This window comes from Acomys minous (genome assembly GCF_964271855.1).
Source record: "Acomys minous genome assembly, chromosome: 4".
In the NCBI taxonomy this organism is placed as follows: Eukaryota; Metazoa; Chordata; class Mammalia; order Rodentia; family Muridae; genus Acomys; species Acomys minous.
Genome location: NC_140486.1, coordinates 117,339,806 through 117,366,518, shown reverse-complemented (window position 1 = coordinate 117,366,518; position 26,713 = coordinate 117,339,806). Strand labels below are relative to the sequence as shown.

The 26,713-nt window shown below is 49.3% G+C and overlaps 2 protein-coding genes across 4 annotated transcripts in view; one reads left to right on the top strand and one right to left on the bottom strand.

Annotated features, from left to right (window-relative positions):
* HDLBP (high density lipoprotein binding protein) overlaps nt 1-12,173 on the top strand; it is a 66,803-nt gene extending 54,630 nt beyond the window's left edge. For all 3 annotated transcript variants that reach the window (XM_084778352.1, XM_084778354.1, XM_084778353.1), the window contains 11 exons: nt 2,702-2,923; nt 3,003-3,221; nt 3,680-3,818; nt 5,260-5,414; nt 6,187-6,291; nt 6,508-6,642; nt 7,463-7,606; nt 10,590-10,775; nt 11,106-11,222; nt 11,411-11,539; nt 11,676-12,173. In XM_084778352.1, the coding sequence (XP_084634478.1) occupies nt 2,702-2,923; nt 3,003-3,221; nt 3,680-3,818; nt 5,260-5,414; nt 6,187-6,291; nt 6,508-6,642; nt 7,463-7,606; nt 10,590-10,775; nt 11,106-11,222; nt 11,411-11,539; nt 11,676-11,762 (1,638 nt within the window). In that variant the 3' untranslated portion in view covers nt 11,763-12,173. The remainder of the gene's footprint in view (nt 1-2,701; nt 2,924-3,002; nt 3,222-3,679; nt 3,819-5,259; nt 5,415-6,186; nt 6,292-6,507; nt 6,643-7,462; nt 7,607-10,589; nt 10,776-11,105; nt 11,223-11,410; nt 11,540-11,675) is intronic.
* A 2,689-nt stretch (nt 12,174-14,862) lies between these two features.
* The window catches only part of ANO7 (anoctamin 7), a 30,915-nt gene continuing 19,064 nt past the window's right edge, over nt 14,863-26,713 (bottom strand). The window contains 14 exon segments of the mRNA XM_084780269.1: nt 14,863-16,825; nt 16,827-16,876; nt 17,055-17,174; nt 17,612-17,702; nt 18,028-18,170; nt 18,259-18,464; nt 19,556-19,689; nt 21,022-21,119; nt 22,933-22,987; nt 23,298-23,409; nt 25,446-25,548; nt 25,623-25,721; nt 26,141-26,278; nt 26,345-26,488. Of these exon segments, the coding sequence (XP_084636395.1) occupies nt 16,804-16,825; nt 16,827-16,876; nt 17,055-17,174; nt 17,612-17,702; nt 18,028-18,170; nt 18,259-18,464; nt 19,556-19,689; nt 21,022-21,119; nt 22,933-22,987; nt 23,298-23,409; nt 25,446-25,548; nt 25,623-25,721; nt 26,141-26,278; nt 26,345-26,488 (1,515 nt within the window). The 3' untranslated portion in view covers nt 14,863-16,803.

The following is a 26,713-nucleotide window of genomic DNA, read 5'->3' as shown; positions in this document are numbered from 1 at the left end:
GGCTGGTATGGTGGTGTATGCCTTTACTCCCAGAGCTCTGGAGGCAGAGCCAGGCATATCTAGGCCAGTAAGGGATACATAGTGAGAGCTGTCTCAAAAAAACTAATCTTGCAGGCCTGAATATAGACCCTTCTGCTTGACAGCACCACAGGTTTGGGGTAGTCAGCCCAACAGGAAGTTTGCACATCAGCTGATGGGAGCTTTCATGTTTGGTCTCTTTGGGGTTTTTGTTTGTTTGTTTGTTTGTTTTAATTGGGGTGAAGGGCAGAGTAGAAATAGTTTGGTTAAGTACTTACTGCTCTTACTCTCTGAACTAGATTTCCATTCCCAGCATTCACATCACAGGTTGGTTCACAACCTCCTGGAGATCAAACACCATCTCTGGCCTCTGTGGCAACTGCACAGTGCACAGATATATACAAGGATACCTTTTTTTTTTTTTTTTTTTTTTTTTTTTTTTAATCTAAATGGAAATGTTTGCTGGGGCCTAGGGAGATGGCTTCTCACACCACCATGAGGACTGGGATTTGGATCCTCAGAGCCAAAAAAAAAAAACAAACCCTAGGTGGGCATAGCCGCCATCTCTAGTCTTAACTCTCAAGAGGCAGAGACAGAAAGTCTCCAGAGCAAGACAGCTTGTCCTGCTAGCAGAGACAGCAAGCTTCAGGCTCAGCCAGAGAACCTTTCTTAGTATAAAGTGCTGGGTAATCAAGGAAGGCACCATGTTAGTGTTGATCCTGTATACTCATTTTTGTTAAAAATCGCTTGGGCTGGTTTCTGCAAGACTTAACTGTTATCTCTGTTTTTTGTTTTGTTTGTTTGTTGTTTGTTTTTTTCTGAGACAGGGTTTCTCTGTGTAGCCTTGGCTGTCCTAGACTCACTTTGTAGACCAGGCTGGCCTCAAACTCACAGTGATCTGCCTATCTCTGCCTCCCAAGGGCTGGGATTAAAGGTGTGCACCACCATGCCCGGCCTCTATTTTTAATAATAATACAGATGGAAATTTTCAGTTTCCTGTTGTTGGAATGTAGAAATACATTTATTTATGCATGCTAAATACTTATGAGATCTCATAACATTTTGTATATTTGTATATTTTTGTCTTGTATATAAAACTCGTATGTCTGAGTAGGCACATGTGTTCCCCTAGCCTCTGATGGACGAGGTGAGGGATAGCCTTGCCTAGCTGACCCTTCGCTTCAGTCGGCCATGGGTCTTCCATAGCTGCTCACCAGTAAACACAGATGTTCCCTTTTCTTCTAGCTTAAGAATGTTTGAGGGAAGTAAGTATGGATTTTGTCAGGCAGTTGGTCTAGGCATACTTGGTGTCCTATTTGCTTTTGTGTGTGAATATTTAGCCGGCCTTTTGTTTTACATAGTGCTGGACTGGATTTGCCTTGTTGATTTACTTTTGTGTGTATAACAGGCCCAGCCTCAAGTTTAAGACCCTTGTGCCTCAGCATCTTATTCTGAGATTGCAAGTGTTTGCCACCACATTAGTTTTTAAATAATGCTTTTGTTTGCAAACATATTTTCTAAGGAGTAATAGATTTTTATGGTAGTGTTTGGTGAAACACTACCATAAATTAACAAAATTAACAAAAATAACAATAAAATTAACAAAAATAGGGGGCTAGAGAGATGGCTCAGAGGTTAAAAGCACTGACTGCTCTTCCAAAGGTCCTGAGTTCCATTTCCAGAAACCACATGGTGGCTCACAACCATCTATAATATAATCTGTGGCCTGCAGGTGTGTACATAACAGGCAGGGCACTATATATATAAAATATAAATACATAAATTAATCTTTTTAAAAATTTACCAAAAAATTAAAAAATAAGTTCTTTAAATTGTTAGCCGGGCGTGGTGGCCCATGCCTTTAATCCCAGTACTCGGGGGTGCAGAGGCAGGTGGATCGCTGTGAGTTTGAGGCCAGCCTGGTCTACAAAGTGAGTCCAGGACAGCCAAGGCTACACAGAGAAACCCTGTCTCGAAAAACGAAAAAATGAAAAATAAATAAAAATTGAGTGTGCACACTACTTAGTCTTTTCTTCTTCCATGCTGGTAGCCAGGTGACCAGTCCAAAGGTAGTCCTTTGGGCCCTTGTGTTTTCTCTAATGAGTCTGCTAGACACACAAATGGAAGCCTTTGTTGTGCCTTGCTTTCTTGGTGTGAAACTGGCATTTGGGCTATCATGAGTGAGGGCCATCTCAGGTTTGGCCATATGGCTGGTGGCACTCTAAGCTTGAGCTGGTGAGTTCTCTGTGCACTGGTTGTTCTATATGGGAGGAACGGGGCTGGCCTGTGGGATACTTGATATATGTTTGCTCTGGAAATATGTGAAAAAGTAAGAGAGCCGGGGCCCAGTAGACACTGGTCTCAGGGCATGCAGTCTGCCAGTTTGCCACCACACATTGGCAAGCCTCTAGTTGTAACAAATGGCATGGAGAAGTTTAGTCATTGCTGATAAGTATCAGGACCAGAATTACATCTGCATCTTTTCTGGTGGCTTTGGGGGGAAAAATGAGTCTTGTCTCGCTGTTTTCTGTTTTGTTGAGGTATAAGGTATAATGATTCCATGGGGCATTTATAGGACACTTTAGGTACATAAAGAGCCCACCTACTTCTCAACACTCTTATTCAGACACTGTAGTTTAGGCAGCCTCTGTGGGACAAACATACATGAAATTTGTTTCTGCAGCAAACCAAGAGTTTTACTGTGGACATCCGAGCCAAGCCAGAGTACCACAAATTCCTCATTGGCAAAGGGGGAGGTAAAATCCGCAAGGTCCGTGACAGCACTGGAGCCCGCATCATCTTCCCAGCTGCTGAGGATAAGGACCAGGACCTAATCACAATCATAGGAAAGGAGGATGCTGTCCGAGAGGCCCAGAAGGAGCTGGAAGCGTTGATACAAAACCTGGTAGGTAGCAAGTTATAGATATCAACACTGCTCATGCTACTAGGAGAGCGGGTCTTCAGTTGCTTCTTTCCACACACAGGATAATGTGGTTGAAGACTACATGCTGGTGGACCCCAAGCACCACCGCCATTTTGTTATCCGAAGAGGACAGGTTTTGCGAGAGATTGCTGAAGAATATGGCGGGGTGATGGTCAGCTTCCCACGCTCCGGCACACAGAGCGACAAAGTCACCCTCAAGGGTGCCAAGGACTGTGTGGAGGCAGCCAAGAAGCGCATTCAGGAAATCATTGAGGATCTGGTAGGTGCCAAGGGCCTCTGACTGGGCTCTGGTCGGCATTGTATGTGAGAATGAATCCACAGAGCAGCCACATAAAAGCACCTTGCATGAATCACCAAGGCAGCAAGTGTTTCCCTGCTCCACATCCCTCATGATCTCCCTTTTGCCACTTGTGCTAATAGCTATGACAACAAAGGCTCTAGCTGCCCAGCAGTAGACAATGTCTCTTGGGCAGCTTGCTGCAGTGAGGCAGCCCTTGTATGTAGTGAAAACTGTGCTGTAGGTTGTGGGTATCTTTAGAAGCTATGGCAGGAGGTGTGCCCCTCTACCCTGCAGACTCCTCCATCCCGTCAATGCTGGGGTCTGTAGGTTCACTTCATAAAAAGGGGGTGTGGAACTAGTGAGAAAAATGATAGGGAGAATGGTATACATTGACTTATAGAATTTGACCTTTGCTTGTTTTTTAAATACACTTTCAGGAAGCTCAAGTGACAGTGGAATGTGCTATACCCCAGAAGTTCCATCGATCTGTCATGGGCCCAAAAGGTTCAAGAATCCAGCAGATCACCCGGGACTACAATGTTCAAATTAAGTTCCCAGACAGAGAGGAGAACCCAGGTGGGTCTGCTTATGCTTAGCTCTGTGGTGATCACGTCAGCGGTGACCATTGCTGCCCCTGTGCTGCAGAATGAGTCGGTCCTTTTGGTTCTTTCTTGCCTCTTGTTTTGGCGCTGGAATGGTGCTTGGATGCTAGCTATGGACTTCAGGTCCATCCTCCTGGTCTCTAAAGCTAGGACAAGGTCCCATAAAGGGAGCCAGGAGCTCCCTGTGTCTTACTTGGGAAATTGCTGAGAGTCTAGTTGCACTTTTTCCCAGGACACTTTTTACACAGTGGTGGGGTGTCTGCTCAGCCCCATAAAGAACCCTGGACACATCCATGTACGTACTGCAGATGTGTCCTCTCCAAGCATCTTACCTCTGCCCAGGGGCACCCATTGAGGTACCTCACAGCTCTTCCAGAATGGCCTTAAGTGTCATGTATGAACCTTTCTGACTGCTTTGCATGTATGAAACACAGGGTGTGAGCTTTTGCTATCGTTAAGTCCAGAAAGACCTTGTAGCTTGCTGTAAACATTTAGTGTCATTGGCTTGGTGTCCGTGGTACTTGTCACACAGTTATTCCAGTCCATTTTCCTGAGGATGCAGGCCATTTGTTAGAATCTTAGCCATACTCCTGTATGGATCTCACACCTGAGTAGTCTGTTCTCCTCGGCACTTTAGTATTGAAACGCAAAGGAAAAAGCCACATGGAACAATATGAAGAGTTGCAGTGTGTTTTCTTAGCCTGTTCCCCTGCTACTGAGACATTTTTTTCTCTGACTTTGAGTGTGCATTTTGATCAGTAGTGGGTATTTCCTAAGAGCCTTTGACTTTGCCAGGCGATAGGGGCACACATCTTTAATACTAGCAGTTGGGTGTGTAAGTAGACAGATCAGTGAGTTTGAGGACAGCCAGGGCTACACAGAGAAACTCTTCTCAAAAACAAAACAAGGACTTTTGATTTAAATGTGGTATGTTCATCAGGATCGTAGCTAGTATTATTATGTAGTTTTATTATGCAGTTTATAGTGTGTATTTTAGCTTGCTAGAGTTCAAGAGCTCTTCCAGAGCCACCCTTGCCTCGCTTAATCCCAGGTTGTGGTTCTCCTGTTATTTATTTATTCTCTTATTAACTCACTTTGATCCATGGGTTAATAGTGTCTGGGTGATTGCAAGATAGAGCCCCACTCCAGCTAGCTTATATTCTAATGATGTGCCCCTCTGTTGGGGGGTTTTCCTTGCTTTCTGGCATGAAGAACTGTCATGGGCCTACCTTGGCCCTCTTATCTTTTCAGATTTATGAAACCCTATGCCATTACCTGTCCAGAGTTAGGTCACTTGGACTGAGCTCTACATACCTGTCTCCCCAAGCTTTAGGACTTCTGTATGCCTGTGGCTCACTGGTATATATGATGTATACCTCTGCAGTTGTCAACTAGGCTTTCCCCTTTATTCCTAGTTCACAGTGTAGAGCCTTCCATCCAGGAGAATGGAGATGAGGCTGGAGAGGGCAGAGAGGCCAAGGAGACCGACCCTGGCTCTCCCAGGAGGTGTGACATCATAATCATCTCTGGCCGGAAAGAGAAATGCGAGGCTGCCAAGGAAGCCCTGGAGGTGCGTTTGCCTCACTCTTTCTCTTCCTTGAAGGTTCATGCCCTGCCCAGGTGGCAGCAGACAGTAGATCCTATCATTTCAGTCCTGAAAGTAGGAGCGTTTTTGCTCTCTGCCTTTCTTGGCTGGTCACACAGCCCCAGGAGGCCCCTTCTTTGCACCAGGGCTTAGGGGTCTACAGCTCATTCCCTGACCGCAGGCTTAGGGCCTAGTCTCTCTTCCACCTACTGTCTTGTCCGGTCACTTGCAGTAGAGGTAGTCAACCTTAGGTTCGCTGCAACCCTGAGTCCTGTTGTAAGCATCATGGCACCACAGTTACAAACAGTGCCAGCATTGATGATTGATAGTAGATGCCATGCAAGAGCAAAGGCTGAGAAGAATGGATGACAGGCAATACATGGTGGGACTTGAGTGCAGGTAACTGAGCCGCCTGTCCAAGAGGCTGCCTTGGAACCCACACAGGCCTTGGCAAAGTTGTTACAACCACAGAGACATTCTAAGAGTTGGGCCTCTGTGTGCTGTGTCTTCCCAGTGAGCCTTGGCCTGCTACAGTGCAAAAGTAGAGTGAGGTGCAGGAGTAAATCCTGCCTGCTTTACCTTACCCTGGACTCCCTGTCCTGTCCTGTTCGTTGTTTATTGACATCCATGTAGTCTGTTGGCTGGTCACATTGAGAGCAGGTTCTAAAATGTACACTGTCCTCAGGCTGTTGGCCTTGAGCTTGTGGGGCTGTTCTGCCTTCAACTCTTAGCCTAATCTCTACCATTGTCCTTGTAGGCACTGGTTCCAGTCACCATCGAGGTAGAGGTACCCTTTGATCTTCACCGCTACATCATTGGACAGAAGGGAAGTGGAATCCGCAAGATGATGGATGAGTTTGAGGTAGCCCATATTCATTGGAGCCTGTCCTATGTGGGGACCATTATCTGGAGAAAACCAAGGCTCTCTGAGTGCCCGTGTGCTTTATCAACCCATATTGGCTCTGCCTCCTTTTGTTTCGTTCAGTCAACCACTGACCTTCCTCCTGGGCCTATGGCAAGTAAGCTTCAGTCCTTTTCATCTTGGTCCTCTAGAATCACGTTGCCTCTCTCATGACAGGTGAATATACATGTACCAGCTCCCGAGCTGCAGTCAGACATCATCGCCATAACTGGCCTTGCAGCAAATTTGGACAGGGCTAAGGCGGGGCTCCTGGATCGAGTAAAGGAGCTGCAAGCTGAGCAGGAAGATCGGGTAAGCAAGAGCAAACTGTGTGCCTGGGCTTGGAAACAGTCTGTTCCGAGCATATTACAGACACTAGGACAGGAGGCAACGCCAGGTGGTGGTGCTGTGCTGTCAGAGTCTGGTGTCTGTACAGAAGATCTCCTCTCATGAGCCAAGTCAAGAGAAGGGACAAGCAGCAGCTCAGTCCTACGCCTCTGACAGTGCTGCTGCTTGTGAATGAGGGCGGCCTGGGGACTGGGTGGTCACTCTGGGGAACTGGCCAGCTGGCCTTTCATAAGGAGAATGTTATTTGTGGGGGAGGGTTGTTTGGTCTGGTTTTAGTGTTTTGTTTGTTTGTTCCTTGGTTAGGTCTGTTTTGAGTGACAGGACTGCCCAGAAGCTTGTGCACATTGTGACTGCCTTGATGCAGCTTAGCCGTAGGCTGTGGAGGCCCTGGGACCGGCCGTCCTGTGGGTGTTCTTATTGTCATCTTCTTGGCATCTATACACCAGCCCTAAAAGACCTAGAATATTTTATTCAGGCTGGTCATCAGATCCCTGGCTCATAAGTTCAGGAAGCAGGAATAGAACTGGCAGCAGCCTGTTCCAAAAACAGCAGTAGATAGGGCCGAGTAAGACCTCTGCTGCTCACAACAGTGAAGCAGTGCCTAACTCTTCTGGTCCACCAGGCTTAAAGGCCTCCTGGTAGCAAGCATTAGAGTATTTCTGGCTTGTGTTTTAAATCATGCTGGAAATGGGGCCTGGGTACAGGTGGTTTATCTTTAAATACCAATGCTTGTTCTCATGAGCTTCTCCCCTCCTCTCTCTACTTCATTCTCACTTTATTGTAGGCTTTAAGGAGTTTTAAGCTGAGTGTCACTGTAGACCCCAAATACCATCCCAAAATTATCGGGAGAAAGGGGGCAGTGATTACCCAGATCCGCTTGGAACATGACGTGAACATCCAGTTTCCTGATAAGGATGATGGGAGTCAGGTAAGATGCCCACCTGGGGTGTCCTGCTTACAGCGCTTGGGGAGGTGCACTGTGTTGGCCCTTGCCTTGACCTGGGTTGTTTTATTGTTTGTTTGGGGATGATGATGATGATGATGATGATGATGATGATATTTTTGAGACATGGCTGTCCTGAAACTAAGCTTGTAAAACAGACTGGCCTTGAAGTCACAGAGCTCTACCTACCTCTGCCTCCCAAGTGCCCAGATTAAAGTCACCCACCACCATGCCTGGCTTGGGAACTATACTTGGGCTCCTTCTGTGATTTGTCAAGTATGAAACAAGTGGCTAAATCAGAGAATCTGACATTAGCTCAAGTTAGAGGCCAGGGCTTGCCAGCTGTGTGCTAACAGGCAAGCTTGAGTCTCCAAATGGTTCCTTCTTGAGCCATCGTGCTATGTCTGCCAGTGCCCAAGACTTTGTGACCAGGCTTCAGTAAGCTACTAGGAGCAGATAGACAAGGGCCAGCCGAGTCTGAATTCTCTGCATTCCCCATTCCATTTGCCATGGTCCCTATGAGCTCCGCACAGCCTCTACTACAGGTAAAACAAATGTGAAGGTAACCTACCTCCTCACTTGGTCCCATCCAATCTCACCTCAAAATCTGCCTTCATCTGTGTGTTTGGTTCTTCCTTCCCTTAGATTTTACCTCTCAAGTGGCCTTAATGAGGGGAGCTCTGGCTTTCCTACTGACGCCACTGGCCTTTAGGCATGGGCCAGCTCTGTGACTGTGACTGCTGTAATAACACTAGGGTGAGATCCCATAGGCTGAGATTCCTTCCCTTTTGTGTGTGTGGTGGGGGAGGGCAAAAAACTATTATATATTAAAATATATATTCACTATGCCTTATCTCCTAATTTCCCTAGAGTTGCTAATTTTTTTAAGGAGTTGCTAACTATTTTGACTACTTAGCTAATCTGTGAGCCAGGTTGGGTAAAACAGGCACATTGTTTTATGTATGTGTGTCTAGGGGCACACCTATGCCATAGCATGTGTGTAGAAGTCAAAATAACTTGGAGGAGTCAGTTTGTTTACTTCAACCATGTAGGTTCCAAAGATTGAACTCACTGGGTTTGGCAGCAAATGACTTTTTTGCCTACTGAGCCATCTTGCCAGCCCTAGTCTCTTTAAATCTTTTTCGTATGAGTTTCACTTCCTCTTGCAGAACTGATTCTGTGCAGTGTGCTGACCATGGCCCTTGGTGCTAGCATCTGCTGCCTGGCATTCCCCTTAGCCTGGACAGGACGTTCTTAGTCCACTGTCCCTCTTCTAGTTTCTAGATCTCTTGCTTCCCTCCCAGGCTGGATCTTTCTGCTTTCTAATGTTGCCTCCAGGTATTTGTTACTTTGTAGTCTATGTGTTCTGACCCTTTAAATTGGACCTACTACTATCCTGAAGATGAAAACATTGCCACTCTTGTGTTCCCACGTGCCTTTCCATATTCCCTGACTTGTCTGTTGCTAACTCTGTCTTGAGTCTACTAGTACTCACGCGGTACCAGGAGGCCTGAGCTGATGGGTCTGAGTGAACAGAGAGCGCTGTGAAGGTCCTGGATGCTTCTAAAGAAGCAGGAGGCTAGTGGGCTGAAACCGTTACCTCACAGTAGTCCCAGCCTTGTGCCTGCTTTCCTTGAAGCCCCTACTTACTGGTTCTTCCTCCAGCTTTATGATCCCGTATCCTCCCTAGTCTTTCTAGTCTTGTCCTTTATTTTTCTAAACCAACCCTCTCTCCTCCTCCTTCCTCCCTGCCTCTTGCGCCCCCACCCCCACCCCGGTCCGTGGGGGTGGGAGGGCGGTATGAATATGACCTTTGCAGATGAGAGAGCCACTTGAGGCAGTGGGTTTTAGTGGCTTTGTTTTTCCAACATCTCAATTCTGGGGATCAAACTCAGGTTGTCAGATTTGGCAGCAAGTGCCTTTACTGATTGTACAATATCACCTGCCCCTCCTTTCTATCTTTGATGAGGTTTGGGGAGGAGTGCTTATTGGGTGTTAACTCTGTGTGGTTTTGTTTATGATTTTAGTTTTAAAAGATAATTATTTTTAGCTGGGAGTGGTGGCACACATCTCTAATCCCAGCATTCTGGAGACAGAGACAGGCAGATCTCTGTGTTTGAGACCAGCCTGCCTACAGAGTAGATTGGATTCCAGGATAAGCAGGGCATTTACACAGGGAAACTCTGTATCAAAACAAAACAAAAGCTGGGCGTGGTGGCGCATGCCTTTAATTCCAGCACTCTGGGAGGTAGAGGCAGGCGGATTGCTGTGAGTTCGAGGCCAGCCTGATCTACAAAGCAAGTCCAGGACAGCCAAGGTTACACAAAGAAACCCTGTCTCGGGGGAAAAAAGAAAATATTAATTTTTGAGTATATGGCTACTACATGTATGTGTGTGTAGTACCCAAGGAAGCCTGAAGAGATCATTAGATCTGGAGTAATGGGTAGTGGTGAGCCGCTGTGTGGGAGTGGGGAACCAAACCCAGATCCTGTGAAATCAGTAAGCTTTCTTAACCACTGAGCCATCTCTCCAGCCCCAAGAGTTCATTTTTAATTTTAGTTATGTGTATTTCTGTGTGTGAGTGTGAGCTCATGAGTGCAGGTATCCACAGACACCAAAACAGGTCATCAGCCCTCCGGAAGTCAGAGTCATGGGCAGTTGTGAGTTGTTTGACATGGGCGCTAGGAACTCTGGTCTTTTGCAAGTGTAACAGCCACTCTTAACTGCTAGGCCATCCTTCCAACTCTCTAACCTCTGTTTTTACATCAGCCACCTGATATGTTTTCTACCTTCTTCTGAGAGGGTGAAAATCTCTCCTCAGGTGAAGTCTGGCGCATTCAGCCATTTCACCATCATCCACACAGGTGTACTTTGTCATCTCCTCAAACCAGCTTGCTGAGTCGGCACACTGTTTACCCTGGGACAGCCCAGAGGAGCCACCCTCTTTGACTGCGTTCTCCTTCTTAAGCCCCAGGACCAAATCACCATCACAGGGTATGAGAAGAACACTGAGGCTGCCCGTGATGCTATCCTGAAAATTGTGGGCGAGCTTGAACAGATGGTTTCTGAGGATGTCCCACTGGACCATCGTGTGCACGCCCGAATCATTGGTGCCCGAGGCAAAGCCATCCGGAAAATAATGGATGAGTTCAAGGTGAGTCCGCAAAGGCAGCTGAAGCACAAGGGTGAGAGCGCCACTCTTCCCTGGGCACTGGCACTTGCGGCTCCTCCCACACCTCTGACCACAGGAAGCCAGGAGGGGAAGAGGACCCTGCAGGTTAGAGGGCAGCACTGCACTCTTGACATTGTCACAGAAAGGGCCACTGGATAATGTAGGTGACTTCCTCATATGACGAACTCTAAAACCATGCTTTAAAATGTCTTAATCTCAGAGGGAAATAGCTTACTAGAAATAAAGATGTAGTGGTGGTACTTTGGTCTAGAGTCCTCATTTTAATGCCCTTTCACACTGTGTTTCTTCCAGGTGGACATTCGTTTCCCACAGAGTGGAGCTCCAGACCCCAATTGTGTCACTGTGACAGGACTCCCAGAGAATGTAGAGGAAGCTATCGACCATATCCTCAACCTAGAGGAGGAATATGTGAGTCCTGAGTGGGCAGGGTTTTTGGGGGCCCAAGGCCCAGCCATATTCCTGAGGTGACAACCAAGTAAATCATATTGCCATCAAAATAGGCCAAATGCAGGGGCAAGCAGGTGGGTGGGTGACTCTAGGTGGCTGTCCACTGGCAGCTGTAGGCTGAGCAGTACCACCTCCCCTGTGCTATGCAGCTGGCTGACGTGGTGGACAGTGAGGCGCTGCAGGTTTACATGAAGCCACCAGCACATGAAGAGTCCAAGGCACCATCCAAAGGCTTTGTGGTGCGAGATGCTCCCTGGACCTCCAGTAGCAGTGAGAAGGTCAGATGGCACTTCTGTCCTGCCTGTTCCCCATGGGCCAAGCTGGTGGGTGGGCAGTGGGGTTTGGGCTGGAGTTACTTTGGAAACCGTCAGTAAGAGCCACCCTGTACAAAAGTTGTGTTCTTCATCCCCACAGGCTCCTGATATGAGCAGCTCTGAAGAATTTCCCAGCTTTGGGGCTCAGGTGGCCCCCAAGACCCTTCCTTGGGGCCCTAAACGATAATGATCAAAAAGAAACCTTTCCAGCCTGCTGCCCAAACCCAACCACACAATGGTTTGTCTCAATCTGACCCAGCAGCTGGACCCTCGTAAATTGTTGATGCTCTTCCCCCTCCCCGAGGTCTCGCAGCAAAGCCTGGTGGGCTGGCCTTGTGTGGCTGCTCCTCCAGGCCTGGTCAGCACCCAGCAGGCTCAGGGTCTACTCCTGATGCTGTACTCTGGGACAGGCACGCCACTGTGTGAAACACTAAGCAAGGTAATCGAGCATTTCGTGATCACAGACTCCAGTTTCCTGGTCCACCCAGCATGTAGTCAGCACTCTGACCTTCACACCAGAGCTCCACAGCGGCTAGGAGTTGACTTCCTGTGTCATGACCTCAGGAAATAAATTTCCTTGACTTTATAAAAGCCAAAACGTTTGCCCTCTTCCTTTCCCACCTCCCTCCTGCCCGCCACCTGTGGCCCAGACCTTCCTCTGTGTGGAAAGCAGTTGGCTTCCTATAGCTGTCAGACTCGGCTTAGCACAGGCTTCAGGATAGGAGGAAGGCATGGTTTTGGACAGCAAGAGGTCAGATGTCCTGGTGATAGAGTGGTCCTAGAGGAAGAGAGTAGCCTGGGTCCTCAGCACTGACAGTGTCCACCTTGGGTTCTGAAAAGCAGCAGAGGCTTCTACTGCAGCACAGTCTCCTGATCTGGTACATGTATCCTAGAGGCACAGCTGTGTGTATGCCACCTGGGTTCCCTGTGGCTGTCATAGTGGACTAGGGTGGCTTGAGACTGGGGGCAAGGGAAGGTAGAGACTGGCTTCTCTTTGGTGATGGGGAGGGGGCTGACCCTAAGTGACAGCTCGACTTTCCTACAACCTTTGGCCTCTTTGCCTGCCTCGCCCAGACACCTTGTGTTCAGTTGCCTTCTTTCTACCTCAGCCAGTGTGGTAGTACTCTCATGTGTGGGTTAGTGCCACCCCCAAGGCTCTTCTTGAGTTAAGACATTTCCAGTGATTCTGGGCTTGCCATTGAGTTGAGGAGGGTGGAGGCTAGTGCTTTCCCTCAGCTGACATGAATTGGGGTGGTCCAGAGCAGGGTGCTCACTCCCAGCTAGCCTGACCATGTAAGCTCTGGCAAGTGTAACCTGGATGCTTCATGCAGTCCTGAGGAGCAGGCTTTAGGGCCAGGTATCACCAGTAGAGGTTGTCATTTAGCCTGGATCCAAAGGGAAGGCAGAGTGGAAACGAAAGACCAGGTGCAGGGAGCACTGCTGAGGAAGGACTTTTCCTCTGGTGCAAGATGCAAATTTTGGACCACTGGCCTCCAGCTAGCTTGGCTGTGGGCCAATCCTCACCAAGAAAAGTGTTCCCAAGCAGAAGTGTCCCTGTCATGTTGTGGAGACTGAGGACAGGTCTTTTATCTCCAGGTCATCTGATCAACTAGTACATGCCCTGTCACAGATACAAGGGTTCCTAGAAAAGCCAACCTGTGCCCATCTCATGGCCTTCCCTGGGAACTGTCACTGCTACTGCGACACCTTTCCCCAAGTCTTTCACTCTCCATTTAATAACTCAGGCTTGGCTACCTGTAGACTCATAACTCCTAAGTGGATCCAGAATTGCTTTCCCAGGTCTAACTTCAGCCTCCTGTAGATGAAGCGGTCCCACATTACCCGTTTATAGGAAGGATACTGAGATGGGAAAGAACACCTCCATAGGCTGCAGCTGGGGGTAAGACAGGGAGAGGGCTTCCCTGCCTTTCCCTGGAGCTGTCTCTTCTCCCATCTGCATGAGATTGGGGACACCTTGCTGCCCTCCTGCCCTTCCGGCCCCCTCATCTTCATTGTCATCCTACAACATCCAGTCTCTTCCTTCCCCAGAAGGTGAAGGTTAAATATCACCACAGGATTTTGCACATCTCCATTTATTGCTAAGTGCTGTAGATGTAAGCCCTACCCTACCCTAAGCTGTTCAGGGTCTCACTCCTTTTCTCTAATTGTTAATAAGGACTATGAAATTGACTGTGGCCAGGTCACCTCTCTGCAGCCTCCAAGCTGTTGAGGGGCCTAGGCAGGGGTGGGGAGTGTCTTTTCCTCCTTGTTGAATGTCTTCCATGTTCTATGTTTCCATAGCTACATCCATCCCTTGGCCTTAACTTTGGAATTTGGAGATTATATGCAAACATGTGTAAAGGCTCATGAATATGGATGACACTGGAATTTTATAAATTCTAAAATAAAACCCAAAACCAGATGCAGTGTGATGGGACTCATTTTATTATCAAGTGTATATTCCCTCCTTGTGACTGAGTGGTAACAGTGTTTCTGCATAGTTCCCTGATCCCTGTTGTGATTCACTAGTAATTCTCATCTGTTACTGAGACAGCTCTGGGGAGCAGCATGATCTTTACAAAATTTGCAGTTTTGTGAGATTTCTATTGACATTCCTGTGACAGGTTCCCAGCACCCAGGCTGAGGTTGGGTCTGGGGCCTGATTGTGGCCTATGGTGAGCTGAGAAGGAAGGAGGTGGAGGCAGAGCAAGGGTAATTAAGTAGGAAAAGCTACTCCAGTCCTTGTGTGGTAGAAGATCCTGTTAGAGGGGCTAAAGAAGCAAGGGATTGGGCTGGAGAGATGGCTCAGAGGTTAAGAGCACTGCCTGCTCTCCCCAAGGTCCTGAATTCAATTCCCAGCAATCACGTGGTGGCTCACAACCATCTATGATGAGATCTGGTGCCCTCTTCTGAAGGCGTACATGCAGGCAAAACACTGTATACTTAATAAAAATAAGAAGCAGGGGATTAACACGAGAAGGCTGGTACCCAACATCTCTATCCCAGGATATGCAGCCTGCAACAAGGCACATACCTACACAGTGTTTCCAAACACAAGCAGTTCCCCACAATGGGTCTACCTTCATGTCCCAGCAGCCAGAACAGTCCTATATTGTGCATAAGACCCTGCCATGTGGTGAAAGTCACTGGGAGTCTGTAGCTCACTCCTGGCTTAGTTGTCCTACATGGTTAAGGCATATATAAGTATGGGCCACCCTGTGTTGGTTTCAGCAGTGTGTTTACATGAAATTCTTCGGGGTAAAAGCAAGTATTTTCTCTGTTGTGGTCCTTAACTTCCTGTTGCTCTGATAAAACAAGGCGCAACTTAACAGAGGAAAGTTTATTTTAGCTTGTGGTTCCAGAGAGTTAGAGTCTGTAATAGTGGAGGCGGGGTCTACCGTAAAGATGAAGCAGGGAGCACCACCTGGAATGCTTCAAGGCTTTTTCCCCTCAAAGGTCAGTTAAAACTTACTGCACCTAAACCTCCCCAAGTGGCACCAGCAAATGGAGATGAAGTATTCAAACGCCAAAGCCTATGAGGGACACCTCTCATTTGAGCCACTCCACTGCACAAACTGACCTGAACTGAGTCCCTTGGAGCCCACAGTAGAAGAACTGGCTCTGCAAAGCTGAGGCACACATCCCCGTATTTGTCTATACAAAGTAATAGTTTAAAGATTACAATAACAAGAACAGCTTAGCATACATGTACATGGTCCTATAATAAAGTCTTTACCTGGCAAATGCAGTCATTGAACTGGCTAGGTTGCCCAGTGGCCACGCAACAGCTTCAGTGTGGAGCCTCGGTCCATGTCCGATGCCAGAGTGCACACATCCTTAACCGAGGCCCGGAGTTGCCAGAGTTACGCAGCAGGTGGGTGGGTGGGTGGGTGTGTGAGGGCATGGCTTGGAAAATGGTTTTCAAAGGGAGTGTGTATGCTTCACAGCTCTTCCAAAAACTGTGTGTCCCTCTTGTCACCGGTCCTAACTACCCTACAGAAATAAGCATGGATAAGCAGCCACTTTCAGCCCTTTATTCCACTGTGGTTGGATGGCGGAAATGGAGGAAAGGCCCCTATCCCATCATGTGTGGGCAGCTAAGTTAGGAAGGAAATAGCTGGCAAATTACCCACCAGTTAACCCAGCTAAACAGAAGGCAAGCGCCAGGAAAAGGCCCAAATTGTACCCAGTTTGAGAAGCAATAGTGTGTAAACACAGGGAAAAAAAAAAAAGGAAAGGCCCAGCTGGTTTCACAGAAATCCCTCTTTTTTGCCTCCACTATGAGGCTGCTTCCACAGCCTTCCCCCTTCAGTGCTTGCTGTGTGCTGAGTCTCTGGCTCAACACTGGAAGGCACACAGGAGACAAAGGGAATACTGCAGCGGCCCTTCGTCTGTCATCATAAAGAGGCCAAGATAGAGAACGCAGGCCCTGGGTAATTAGGTATGAAAGGAAGAGGTAAGCAGGCTTCCTGCTGTGGCCTGAGAGCCAGGTGTGGCTGGCGATGACCAAGTGAGGGAAGCTAAGTAGAGGGTGGCTCTGGAGGGGTGACCTGACCCTACACTACCACAAGAAATGATGCAAAGGAACTGAGCAGACCCCAGGGAAGGCATGGACCCCAGAGTCTAACCTCAATTGGCAGAGAAGTTAGGCCTTGGGATGGAGTCAGGGCGGCATATGTAGACAGTGAAGACACTTCCTCATCACTAAGATTGAGGAATACATACAGAGGACACTCAGCCTTTGGTTTAGGGACAGAAAAGTCATGGCTGAGACAAGGGAAGGACAGATGCTCTCTAAGTACGATGGTGAACAAAAATGAGAGCCACAGAAGCCAGCATTTCAGTCAGCCCCTTTGCCTTGAAATACAGGGAGACCAGTCATTGGCTCATGGGACTTGGGAATGGCAGTTGGGGATAGTCCCCTAAGGCCACCAGATGCCTCTCTAAGCACTGCTGCTCCAAATGTTGGTCTTAATGGACATCTAGCAAGGATAGTGACCAAGCAGAATGTGTGAGCAGAGGACTGTGGCAGACAACGGCCATGGTTATTCTAAACAAAGGGTGGAAGATGAGTTTAGCTGGGGCCTGGAGCACAGCCATGGTCTCCAAGGACACACAGTGAGCTGTCACCTGGTGCATCTTCAACAGTCTTCCAGGCAAGTGGGACAGCCTCCAGTAACCCTTAGTGTGACATCAGAAAAGGAGAAGAGGTCACCAGTCCTAAGACCTTAGGCTGGAAGGCCCAGACTGCTCCGAGCTTAGAGATGGGACATCCTTCACTTCTGTTGTTCCAAGGAGAGCCTGTTTTGGAGAAAGTGAGTCATCACGTTGACTACAGAAGTGACTACAAAGCCCTTCACCCACTTGGTAGATGTGCTGCTAGGATTGACTAGGTAGAAATTAAGGTCCACGCTTAGTCCTGTGACCTGAGTGTGAGGGACATAGCTGTGAGGCCAACAGATTGGGTTTGGGTGCTCACCTCATTCTCAGCCAGTGCCTGTTTAGCTAAGTAGTATTCCCGCTTCACCTTCATCTCCACAGACTCTGGGATGTCAGGAACCAGGAGATCCAGAAAACGGCCAATGGAGAACACCACATGCTGGGGATAGAAGCCCCACCCCCAACCCTTGGTAAAAACAAAAGGCCAGACTAGCTTTGTGGGGGGCGAGGGGGCTGGAAGGGAGAGTAGGCTGCCTATGTGAGTGGAGCTAGAGTTACAGGAGAGGAAACTGTGGAGGGGCAGAGGCCTAGACCAGAAAGAAACCAGCAAAGCGCTCAGTGGCTAGCCCATGAGTCAGGGACAGAAGCAAAGCGCTCAGTGGCCAGCCCATGAGTCAGGGACAGAAGCCAGCAAGGGAAAGCAAGACGCATAGAATTTTGATGTCTCTGTGAAACAGAATGGGAGTTTTGGTCATACTAACTTCTCCCATGCCACCAGCCTAGGTTAGGCAAAGCAAGTCAAGAGCATCTTAATTAAGTACAGGGGCCGTCAAGGGGATGGGAGTCATTGGAAGAGCTTTCAGATGCCATGGATACCTCAAACACGATGACAAAGGCCAGGCGGATGGCCAGGAGAGTCCAATAAGTCGGGGAATAGTGTCCCTCATCATCCCGGAAAGCCCGGTACCTACAGGAGACACAAGACTCAGACTAGCTCCCTTGGGTTACGCTCTAGCTGGTAAATGGTCCACCTAGAATCGGCCTATCCATTTCCTCTTCTCTATCTCTTTTCTGCTCTACATATTTGAGAGACCAAATATGCTCTTTGAAAAACCAAACAAAAACCTAGATCTCTGGCCTGGGTCAGGGGAGGAAAGAGTTAATAGCGCGCGCGCGCGCGCGCGCGCGCACACACACACACACACACACACACACACACACACACACACACACACACACACAAAGGGGGGAGGAGGGAGGAAGAGAGAGAGAGCGAGAGAGCGCGGGCCCACCTGCAAGTGCGGTTGTGCGCAGCAGCGAAGGCAGGCGGCGCGTGTGCCAGCGTGAAATTGAGGAAGCCGTGCAGGTCAGGGGCGCGTGTCCAGCGGTAGTAAGCACGCGGCAGGAAGTCGGAGGAGAAGGCCAGCAGGAAGGCCTGCGGGCACCGAGTCACCACGGGGTCAGCACCACAATAACAAACCACCCCGCCACCCCACCACCCAGCAGGCGGACTGGGCGCTCACGTTGCTGATGACTGCAAGATGTGTGAGGCCTGCTAGGATGTGGAACCAGATGCCGATGTCCTGGGCGCGCTCGGCCACCGGGCGCCGGTACTCACACACAAACTTGCGCGCATCCAGGCGGATCTCTACCCAGTTGTTGAGCAGAGCAAAAAGCGGCGCCAGCGGGCAGGCTGCCACGAAGATGGTGACGAATCCAAACTGCAGCACTGTGGGGTGAAGCCTGGTAAACCTCTCAGACAGACCCGTGGCGGGGATGGGGAAGGGATGACCAGCTTGCCCACCAGGGCACCGGGCAGTTAGCTGATTTCACTCCATTTGCCCCTGGTATTGTACTCAGTCCAAGGGCTGCTGCCCACCTCCTTGATTGGCCCCTGGACTCGGGAACCCTGATGTGCACTTCTCTGGTCTTGGTGTTTCTGTATGGCCTTGGCCACTCAGTACACCTGAAGTCAGGGACTCCTAATGGCAGGAAGGAGAGCAAAGCCTGCTTCTGGCTTTAGAACTATCATTTTTCTCCAGGGGTAGCATGGGTCTCCAGTAAAACTGCTAGGAGGTTTTCAGTTGCCATTGTGCAGGCTGTGTGGATACATAATATCAATCTGCTCCTTGTAACCTGCACTGTTTTTGTTTTTGTTTTTGTTTTATCCCTGGAACCATTCTGCAACAGTTACTAGTTATGCTTTGCCTGGCAGGCAGCACAGTCAAATGTTCTGCACTAAGTTATGACTATGCCAGATTTCCCTTGTGTTAGACAAAGCCCTGCCCTCAAAACTATCACACCTGGGGCTGGAGAGATGGCTCAGAGTTTAAGAGCATGGTCTGTTCTTCCCAAAGTCCTGAGTTCACTTCCCAGCAACCACATGGTGGCTCACAACCATCTATATGAGATCTGGTGCCCTCTTCTGGCCTGCAGGCACACATGGAGGCAGAATACTGTGTAAATAATAAATAAATAAAAATCTTAAAAGAAAAACAAAACACAAAACTATCACACCCTTCAAGCCATGCGAATGGGCTATCACTAGGCAGTTTCTCACCACTGAGGAAAGTGCTGGAGAAAATCAGTTCTCCAGGCTGACATGGCCCAGGTGGGCCTTCCCTCACATGCTCTGCCCCGGACCTGCTTTCCCTAACAGACAGCCTCAGCTGCCAGGCCTCCCCCCAAATTCTCACCCACTCTGGCTCAGCTGCTACCCCATTTCTCTGGATATTTGCAGACCTAACTCCCACCTCCCACCCCCACCCCACACACACACTCCAAAGGCCAGAGGCAGAATGGCTGCAAGATGGATCTTACCCATTTCAAGGTATTCATGAAACAGCCCCTCACAAGGCAGCAACTCATGGTCAGCCTCCCAGGGTGCTGGGTGGGTCCCCATGCCAGGCCTCTTTCTCCTGGAGCACAACTTCTGCCAGCAGCCTTTCAGCTTTCTGCAGGTACAAGGTAGAAAATGGGGGTTGGAGAGATGGCTCAGAGGTTAAAAGCATCTGTTGCTGCTCTTCCAAAGGTCTGGAGTTCAATTCCCAGCAACTACATGGTGGCTCACAACCATCTATGAGGTCTGGTGCCCTCTTCTGGCATGCAGGTGTACATAATAAATAAATAAAATTTTTTTAAAAGTGTGTGCTTGTTGTGCATTAGAAGAAGGAGAAGGAAAAGCTGGGTGGTGGTGGTGCACGCCTTTAATCCCAGCACTTGGGAGGCAGAGGCAGGTGGATTGCTGTGAGTTCGAGGCCAGCCTGGTATACAAAGCAAGTCCAGGACAGCCAGGACTACACAGAGAAAGAGAAACCCTATCTCAAAAAAAAAAAAAAAGAAAAGAAAAGAAAGAAAGAAAAAAGAAAAAGAAATGAATAAGTAAATAAATAAATAAATAAGAAAGTGGAAAATGACATAGATGCTCCCACATCCAGCTGATGGCTGAGTTAGTCTGAGAGGACATGCATCCTGGATGGGCTGTTGGTTGGGCCAGGCAAGGTAGTTCTTGCAGGTCAGACTCATCCAAGGCCCTGGACCTCTTCTATGGTTCCCTGCTGTGTCTTCAAGAAAGTCAACCCTGCTCCCTGGAGCCTTTGGAGAATGGAACCATATCATGGCCACACCACACCTAGGAGGCACATATCAGTCCTGTGTGTATGTGGCTTTGACAGAGGTTGTGAGGTCTCATGGACAAAGCACATGCGTCATGTATCAGATTGCATGTGGGCACAGATGTCTTTTGGCTTCCTTACGCTACCTGCTAGACACTGAGCTACACCCTGTCCTTCCTGGTCCCCCTGAATGCCGGAGAAGTCAGCATACCTCCAGAAAAGAACTGCTATGGTCGCGGCATCAGAGCCAATGCTGTCTTTCAGGGATGATAGTGGGCACTCTGGGTTTGTGTGGCCTCATGTAGGATACTATTCCTGGGGCAGACTCTTTGGAGGACTCACTCCAGCCTGTGAGGGACTGGGCACAGGTCCAGCTAGTGGGACAGGGATGGAGAGCTGGTCCCTAACAAGGAAACCTGAAGTACACATGAATCTAGGGGCCAAGGGCGCCCCTTGCTTCTCTTTCTTATGTTGGTAGGGAGTATGTGCTGGCCCATGTGTGGCTGGCGACAGGCTTCCCAACACCCCAGGCACAACGACAGACAGGAGAAGAGCATGTTGTGGAGATCCAAGTCCAGGGGGTTGGCAGATCCTGCCTCCCCTTTATTCTCCCACCACTCTAAGGAAACCCTGGTCTCTAGAAGCTTCCAGGGCATGGTTGGGGTGACTCACGGGACAAGGACCTCCTGCACGTTGTTGATGACCTGTTTGCCCACCATGATGACCAGGAGCTCCTGTGCCAATTCAATGAGGCAGCCTCCAGCGGGACACTGCAGCAGCACAAGCCTAGGTTAGCTGGGGGGAAGGGACCAGGCACATACTCGTAGTTTTCTCTTTGCCTCAAAGGTGGCATCTCTGTTGCCACCTCCCTGTTGGACGTGCCTGCCTGGAGTCCCTTGAGAATTACAGCGATCTGCCCTCTCCACACCCCTTCACTGGGCAGCTGTAGTTTGTGCCCTATAAGCCCTCAGCTGACTGTAGGCATGGACTCCAGAGAAGACCGAAGTCAGTGGAAAGGCAGACCCTGGGAGTTTCCGGGCATGCAAGGGAACCTCAACCATACTGTGGGACATCATCCTCACTAAGTGGGGAAAACCTTGAGAATCCAGCCAGCATAGAAGAATCCAGCCATTTTTGACTCCGCAGAGTCCTGAGTGATTTCAATACATGAACAAGTGGTCGCCTTTTTCTCACCTAAGTTGGTCTCAGTTGGATATCTCACTAAGAGCTGAGAGCCACCTACTATGGCACAAACAGCCACAGTCATGTTCCTGAGGTAGAAGCCCAGTTGTACTATTCCCTGGTGCTGCCTCTCCCAACATGATTTCTTCCCCTTGGTGGAAAGGTAGACAGCTTCCCTTAAGGAGGTAAGCCATCTTGCAGGAAGATGAGGTAATGGCCCAGGCCCTGGGAAGATTTCTGTTCTCCTCCTCTTAAAAGAGAAGGGTCTAGCCAAGCGTGGTGGCGCACACCTTTAATCCAAGCACTTGGGAGGCAGAGGCAGGTGGATCTCTATGAGTTCGAGGCCAGGCTGGTCTACAAAGCAAGTCTAGGACATTCAAGGCTACACAGAGAAGAGAGAGAGAGAGAGAGAGAGAGAGAGAGAGAGAGAGAGAGAGAGAGAGAGAGAGGAGACTTGGTGTTCAGCAAGGGCTGCTGAACCCTGTGTTCCCCAAGTCCAGCCCAGTGAACAGCTCCAGTTATGGCTGCCATGCTGCCCACACTCCTGATTAGTCCTGCTTGGCCCTCAGCTAGCAAGGCCAGAAGTGAAGAGACAATTCTTGGGGGTCTGGGCAAACATAGGGTCTACTCCTTACTCCTTCTTGGTATTTATGCTTTGGTGTCTTGAAGGTCTGTTGCCATCCTCGGCAAAGGCCATTGCACATCTGAGAAGCCAGGTTCTCCCAATCCCCAGGTCCCAAAGACAAGTAGAGCACAATGGGGAAAGAGAGCAGCCATGGAAGAACCCCAGACAGTGAGGCTGTAAGGCCCTGGCTTCAGTGTCCTCATAGCCAGCAGGGACCTTAACAGTGACATGGCCCACAGGGGGCATCCTAAGGGCTCAGCTGCCTCTTGAGTGAGAATCGAGTTAAGGTAAAGAACTAAGGCCTGGCCAGGCAGTGGTGGCACACGCCTTTAATCCCAGCACTTGGGAGGCAGAGGCAGGTGGATTGCTGTGAGTTCAAGGCCAGTCTGGTCTACAAAATGAGTCCAGGACAGCCAGGTCTACACAGAGAAACTCTGTCTCGAAAAACAAAAAAAACAAAAAACAAAACAAAACAAAACAAAAAAAAACAACAACAAAAAAAAAAAAGAAAGAAAGAAAGAAAGAAAAAGAAAATAAAAGAAAAAAGAACTAAAGCCCCATGGTGTGTGTATTCTCAAGACATCAGTTCTGAATCAGGACCTGGGCCCAATGTGGTCAAGAGACCTGGAGTCCTGGGAAGCGGCTATGAGCTTTGTCTCTGGCTTGGACAATGGTGGAAGGTGGGGCGGGAAGAGCGGTAGCAAATTAAGGCCTCAGTGAGTACAGAGGGAGCCTAGCCCCTGTTCCCTCGCTGGCTGTACCCTCAGCACACTCACCTCCTCATTTCGGACTCCAAACAAGGTGTGGTAGTGGCCCGGGTATCCCACAAACCTGACAGGATCCAAGTTGTGAGGCTGTGAAGGACTAGGTTCTGGTTGTCTCAACCCCTGCTCCCCTGCTTCCCTTCCCCCCATCTCTCCTTCCTCCCCTCCACCCCTTCTCCCCACCCCCTACCCCCCCCCCCCCCCGCTCCCACCCCTGAAGCCCCAGCTGGGAGGAGCACACACTTGCCCCCTTTCCCCTCTGAGCACAGTGGAAATCATTCTTTGCCCCGCCCACCTATCTCCACCTGCTGCTGAGAACCCCAGACCAATTGGGAGCTGCCAGGGAGAGGTGACACGTCAGGAGGGTGACCACCTACCTGCCCTTGAAGAAGGCGATGTATACAGGCGAGGCATAGAAGTTGACAAACTGGAAGATGAACACCTTGAGGGTGAAGGCATCCTCAAATGAGGTCTGCGTCCGGTGCATCTCTGTACGTATGGGGCTTCCACTCAGTCCCCAGGGATGTTGGCCAGTGGCCAGTGCACTGCCCCTTCCCATGAGACCACCCCACCACTCAGGGTGAGGAAGAAGCCATGTTGTTCAGATATTTTAATGAAATTCATTAAAGGAGGGGTCAACAGAGAGCAGTTCTAAATTTCTACATTCAAAATTATCCTAAAACGTGTTGGTTAGGGTGGTGACAAATCTTGACTGTCTACTTGACTAGCCTGGAAGATGTCTAGGATAGCATCCTAGCATATCTTTTGTCTGCCCATGATGGCGCTTCCACAGAGTTATTAGCTCATGAGGACTCTGACCTTATCGATGGGTCAGTCTCTTGACGGACTGATGACATGCTGATGATATAATTGGGAGTTGGTGGAAATTGGGGCCTACATGGAAACGTAGGTGTCCTTGGGACTGTGTCTCACCTGACCCTTTTCTATAGTGTCCTCCTCGCCTCCTGGACACCACACCCTCCCTGCCATGAAGGATTGGCACCTCTGAAACTGTGATCAGGAATAAATAATTCCTCCCTTAAGTCATTTTGTCTAGTATTTGGGGCACAGTTGTGGCAAATAAATAAATAAAATAAAGTTAACTAATACAATTAGGAATACCTGGAATAGCTGACAAAAAACAAACAAACAGAGCTAAAACCTAACATTTGCACCCTCATTAAAACAGTGTGTGCAGAGCAAATAAGTTGACTCAGTGAGTAAAGGAGCCAAGCCTGATGCCTGAATTCCATCCCCAGAGCTCACAAGGAAGGAGAGAAATGAACCCTCACAAAGTGTCCTCTGACTTCCACAGGTGCCATAGCACACACGAACCATGCACATGAGCACACATGTACACACATTAAACGACTTTTAGAGTGTGTGCAAATAAGTTGGGATGTTGGGGGGTGTTCCAGGGACAAAGTAGTTTCCTGGTCAAGGCTGAGAGAGGGCTGAACTATAGTGCAAAAAAAAATTTTTTTTTTTTTTTTGCCAAGGCCAATGTGGAATCATAAAAGATCAGTTGGGAGCCTGGCATGGTGGTGTATGTCTGTAATCCCAGCGCTCAGGAGGCAGAGGCAGGTGGATCTCTGTAAGTTCAAGGCCAGCCTGGTCTACAAAGAGGGTCCAGGACAGACAGGGCTCTGTGTAACAGGGAAACCCTGTCTTGAAAAACAAAACAACAAAGCTGGGTGGTGGTGGCACATGTCTTTAATCCCAGCACTCCGGAGGCAGAGGCAGGCAGATTGCTGTGAGTTCCAGGCCAGCCTGGTCTGCAAAGCGAGTCCAGGATGGCCAAGGCTACACAGAGAGACCCTGTCTCGGAAAACCAAAAAAGAAAAAACAACAACAACAACAACAACAACAACAACAAACAAACAAATAGATCAGTTAGAAGGAAGGGGACCAAAAGCCCTACAGTTATGAGGACACCTCTAGCTCCCCTATATATTCTCCCTGAACACTGCTGCCTGTGCTCCCTTCCCAGGGAGAACTCCCCAGGCACCTACCTGGAGAGCTCCCTTAGTACTTTATTCCTTTTCCATTCATGACCCTTGGACCCTGAGATAGGCCTCAGCCAAGGCCTGGGGGAATAAGTGGTTAGGCCTCTTGGCATTTGCTCTTGAGGGAAGCCAAAGACAGAAACAGAAATGGAAGAGGAGAAACAATGAGAGAGGGAGAAGCATCTTGCTCCTGGGGACAGGCTGAGAAGCCGTGCAGACACTTGGTAAACATTTGGGGTGGTCATCACAGCTAAGTACCCTCCCCTAGTCTACCTGATGGAGGTCTGAGTCCTTTCTAGAGGGTCTGGTCTCACCCTGAGGACTTTACAAGCTTAAGGGACCTGGGGAGGAAGGTTGGAGAAACAGGGGCCCCTTGACTGAGTGTCCTTGGCCTTCCTCTCCCTAAGGCCCTGCCCACGTCATTTTAAGCAACTCTCTGGTAGAAAACCCAGACGCCTCATTTGGGAATTGGGATTTATGTTGGCGTGCATATTTGCATCTGGTGTGGTCAGTGCTCACCCCATCTTGTCAGGACCTGAGCCAGGATCACATAGACCTTGGAGAGGATGAGGATGAAGACAAGGTTCACCACTGACCCTGTGAGGCTGGCAATTCGTGGAGCCTGATGGGGGAGCAGGTGATCAGAGCAGGTACAGGACAATGGGGGTGGGGGTGGGGAGGCCAGCAGAGACTCACCCAGGCTGAGAGGAAGGTGTTGTCTGACTTGGACACGATTATAGCCATGACAGCCCGGTATAGGATGATTGACACAAGGCACATAATCACCACAGCCACCTGCAGAAACAAGGAGGTCCTGAGCCCCTGGCTGTGGCTTCAGCACCCATAGCCTCAGGCCGCTGGGCCCACAGCAGCTGCACAGGTTCTCCAGAGGTGGGACAGGACTGGGAGGGAGGTCAGGATACCAGATGGTTACTGAGGTCCTTTTAAGCAGTCTTTGGCTAGGTGGTCCCTAAGAGATTAATGGGCCCCGAGTTAATTTTGGCATTCCCTTGTAAATGGGTGGCCCGGGCCACACACATCCGGAACCCCTCATGGTACATATTCATACATACCCCTTCTGAGAACCCATAGCTTGGCCCCGGGGTCAGGGCCCTTTCTGGAAGGCAGTGAGGGTCTTTGGAGGAGACTGAAATGACCCCTGTGGCTCAGGAAGATAGGCAAAGGACAAAGGCAAGGTGGCAGGAGCCCAGCACCATCATCAGGAGCACCACAGAACCAGCCAGCATGCGGCGAACACGGCACTTCTCAGGAAAGTAGGGCTCATCTTCCCCAGTGATGGGGTTCAGGGCTGTCATCGGGGCCGTTGCAGCGAACTGGGGCCGAGGCCTCTCCTGAAATGGAGCCATGGTCAGTAGGGCGTGACCGTCGCCAGAAGCCACCCGGCCCTGCCCACTCACCTCAATGTCTTCATAGTCAGAGCAGTCCCAGCGGTAGGCCAATGTGGCATTTTTCCGCTTCCAGTACTCCAGAAGCAGCACCGCCCACAGGGCCATGAACAAGCTGAAGAAGACGGTGCCACCATGGTCAAAGAGCCGCCCAGCCTGGAGGAGAGAAAGCGACTCTGGGTCTTCCCAGACACTGATGGCCCCTTCGTGAGCCAGGTCTACAGGGAGGGGGATTTCACCCAGTCTCTGGGATTTATTTATTTATTTATCTATCTATCTATCTTTATTATTATTATTATTATTATTATTATTATTATTATTATTATTATTAAGACTGTCTCAAGCCAGGTGTGGTGGCACATGCCTCTAATCCTAGCACTT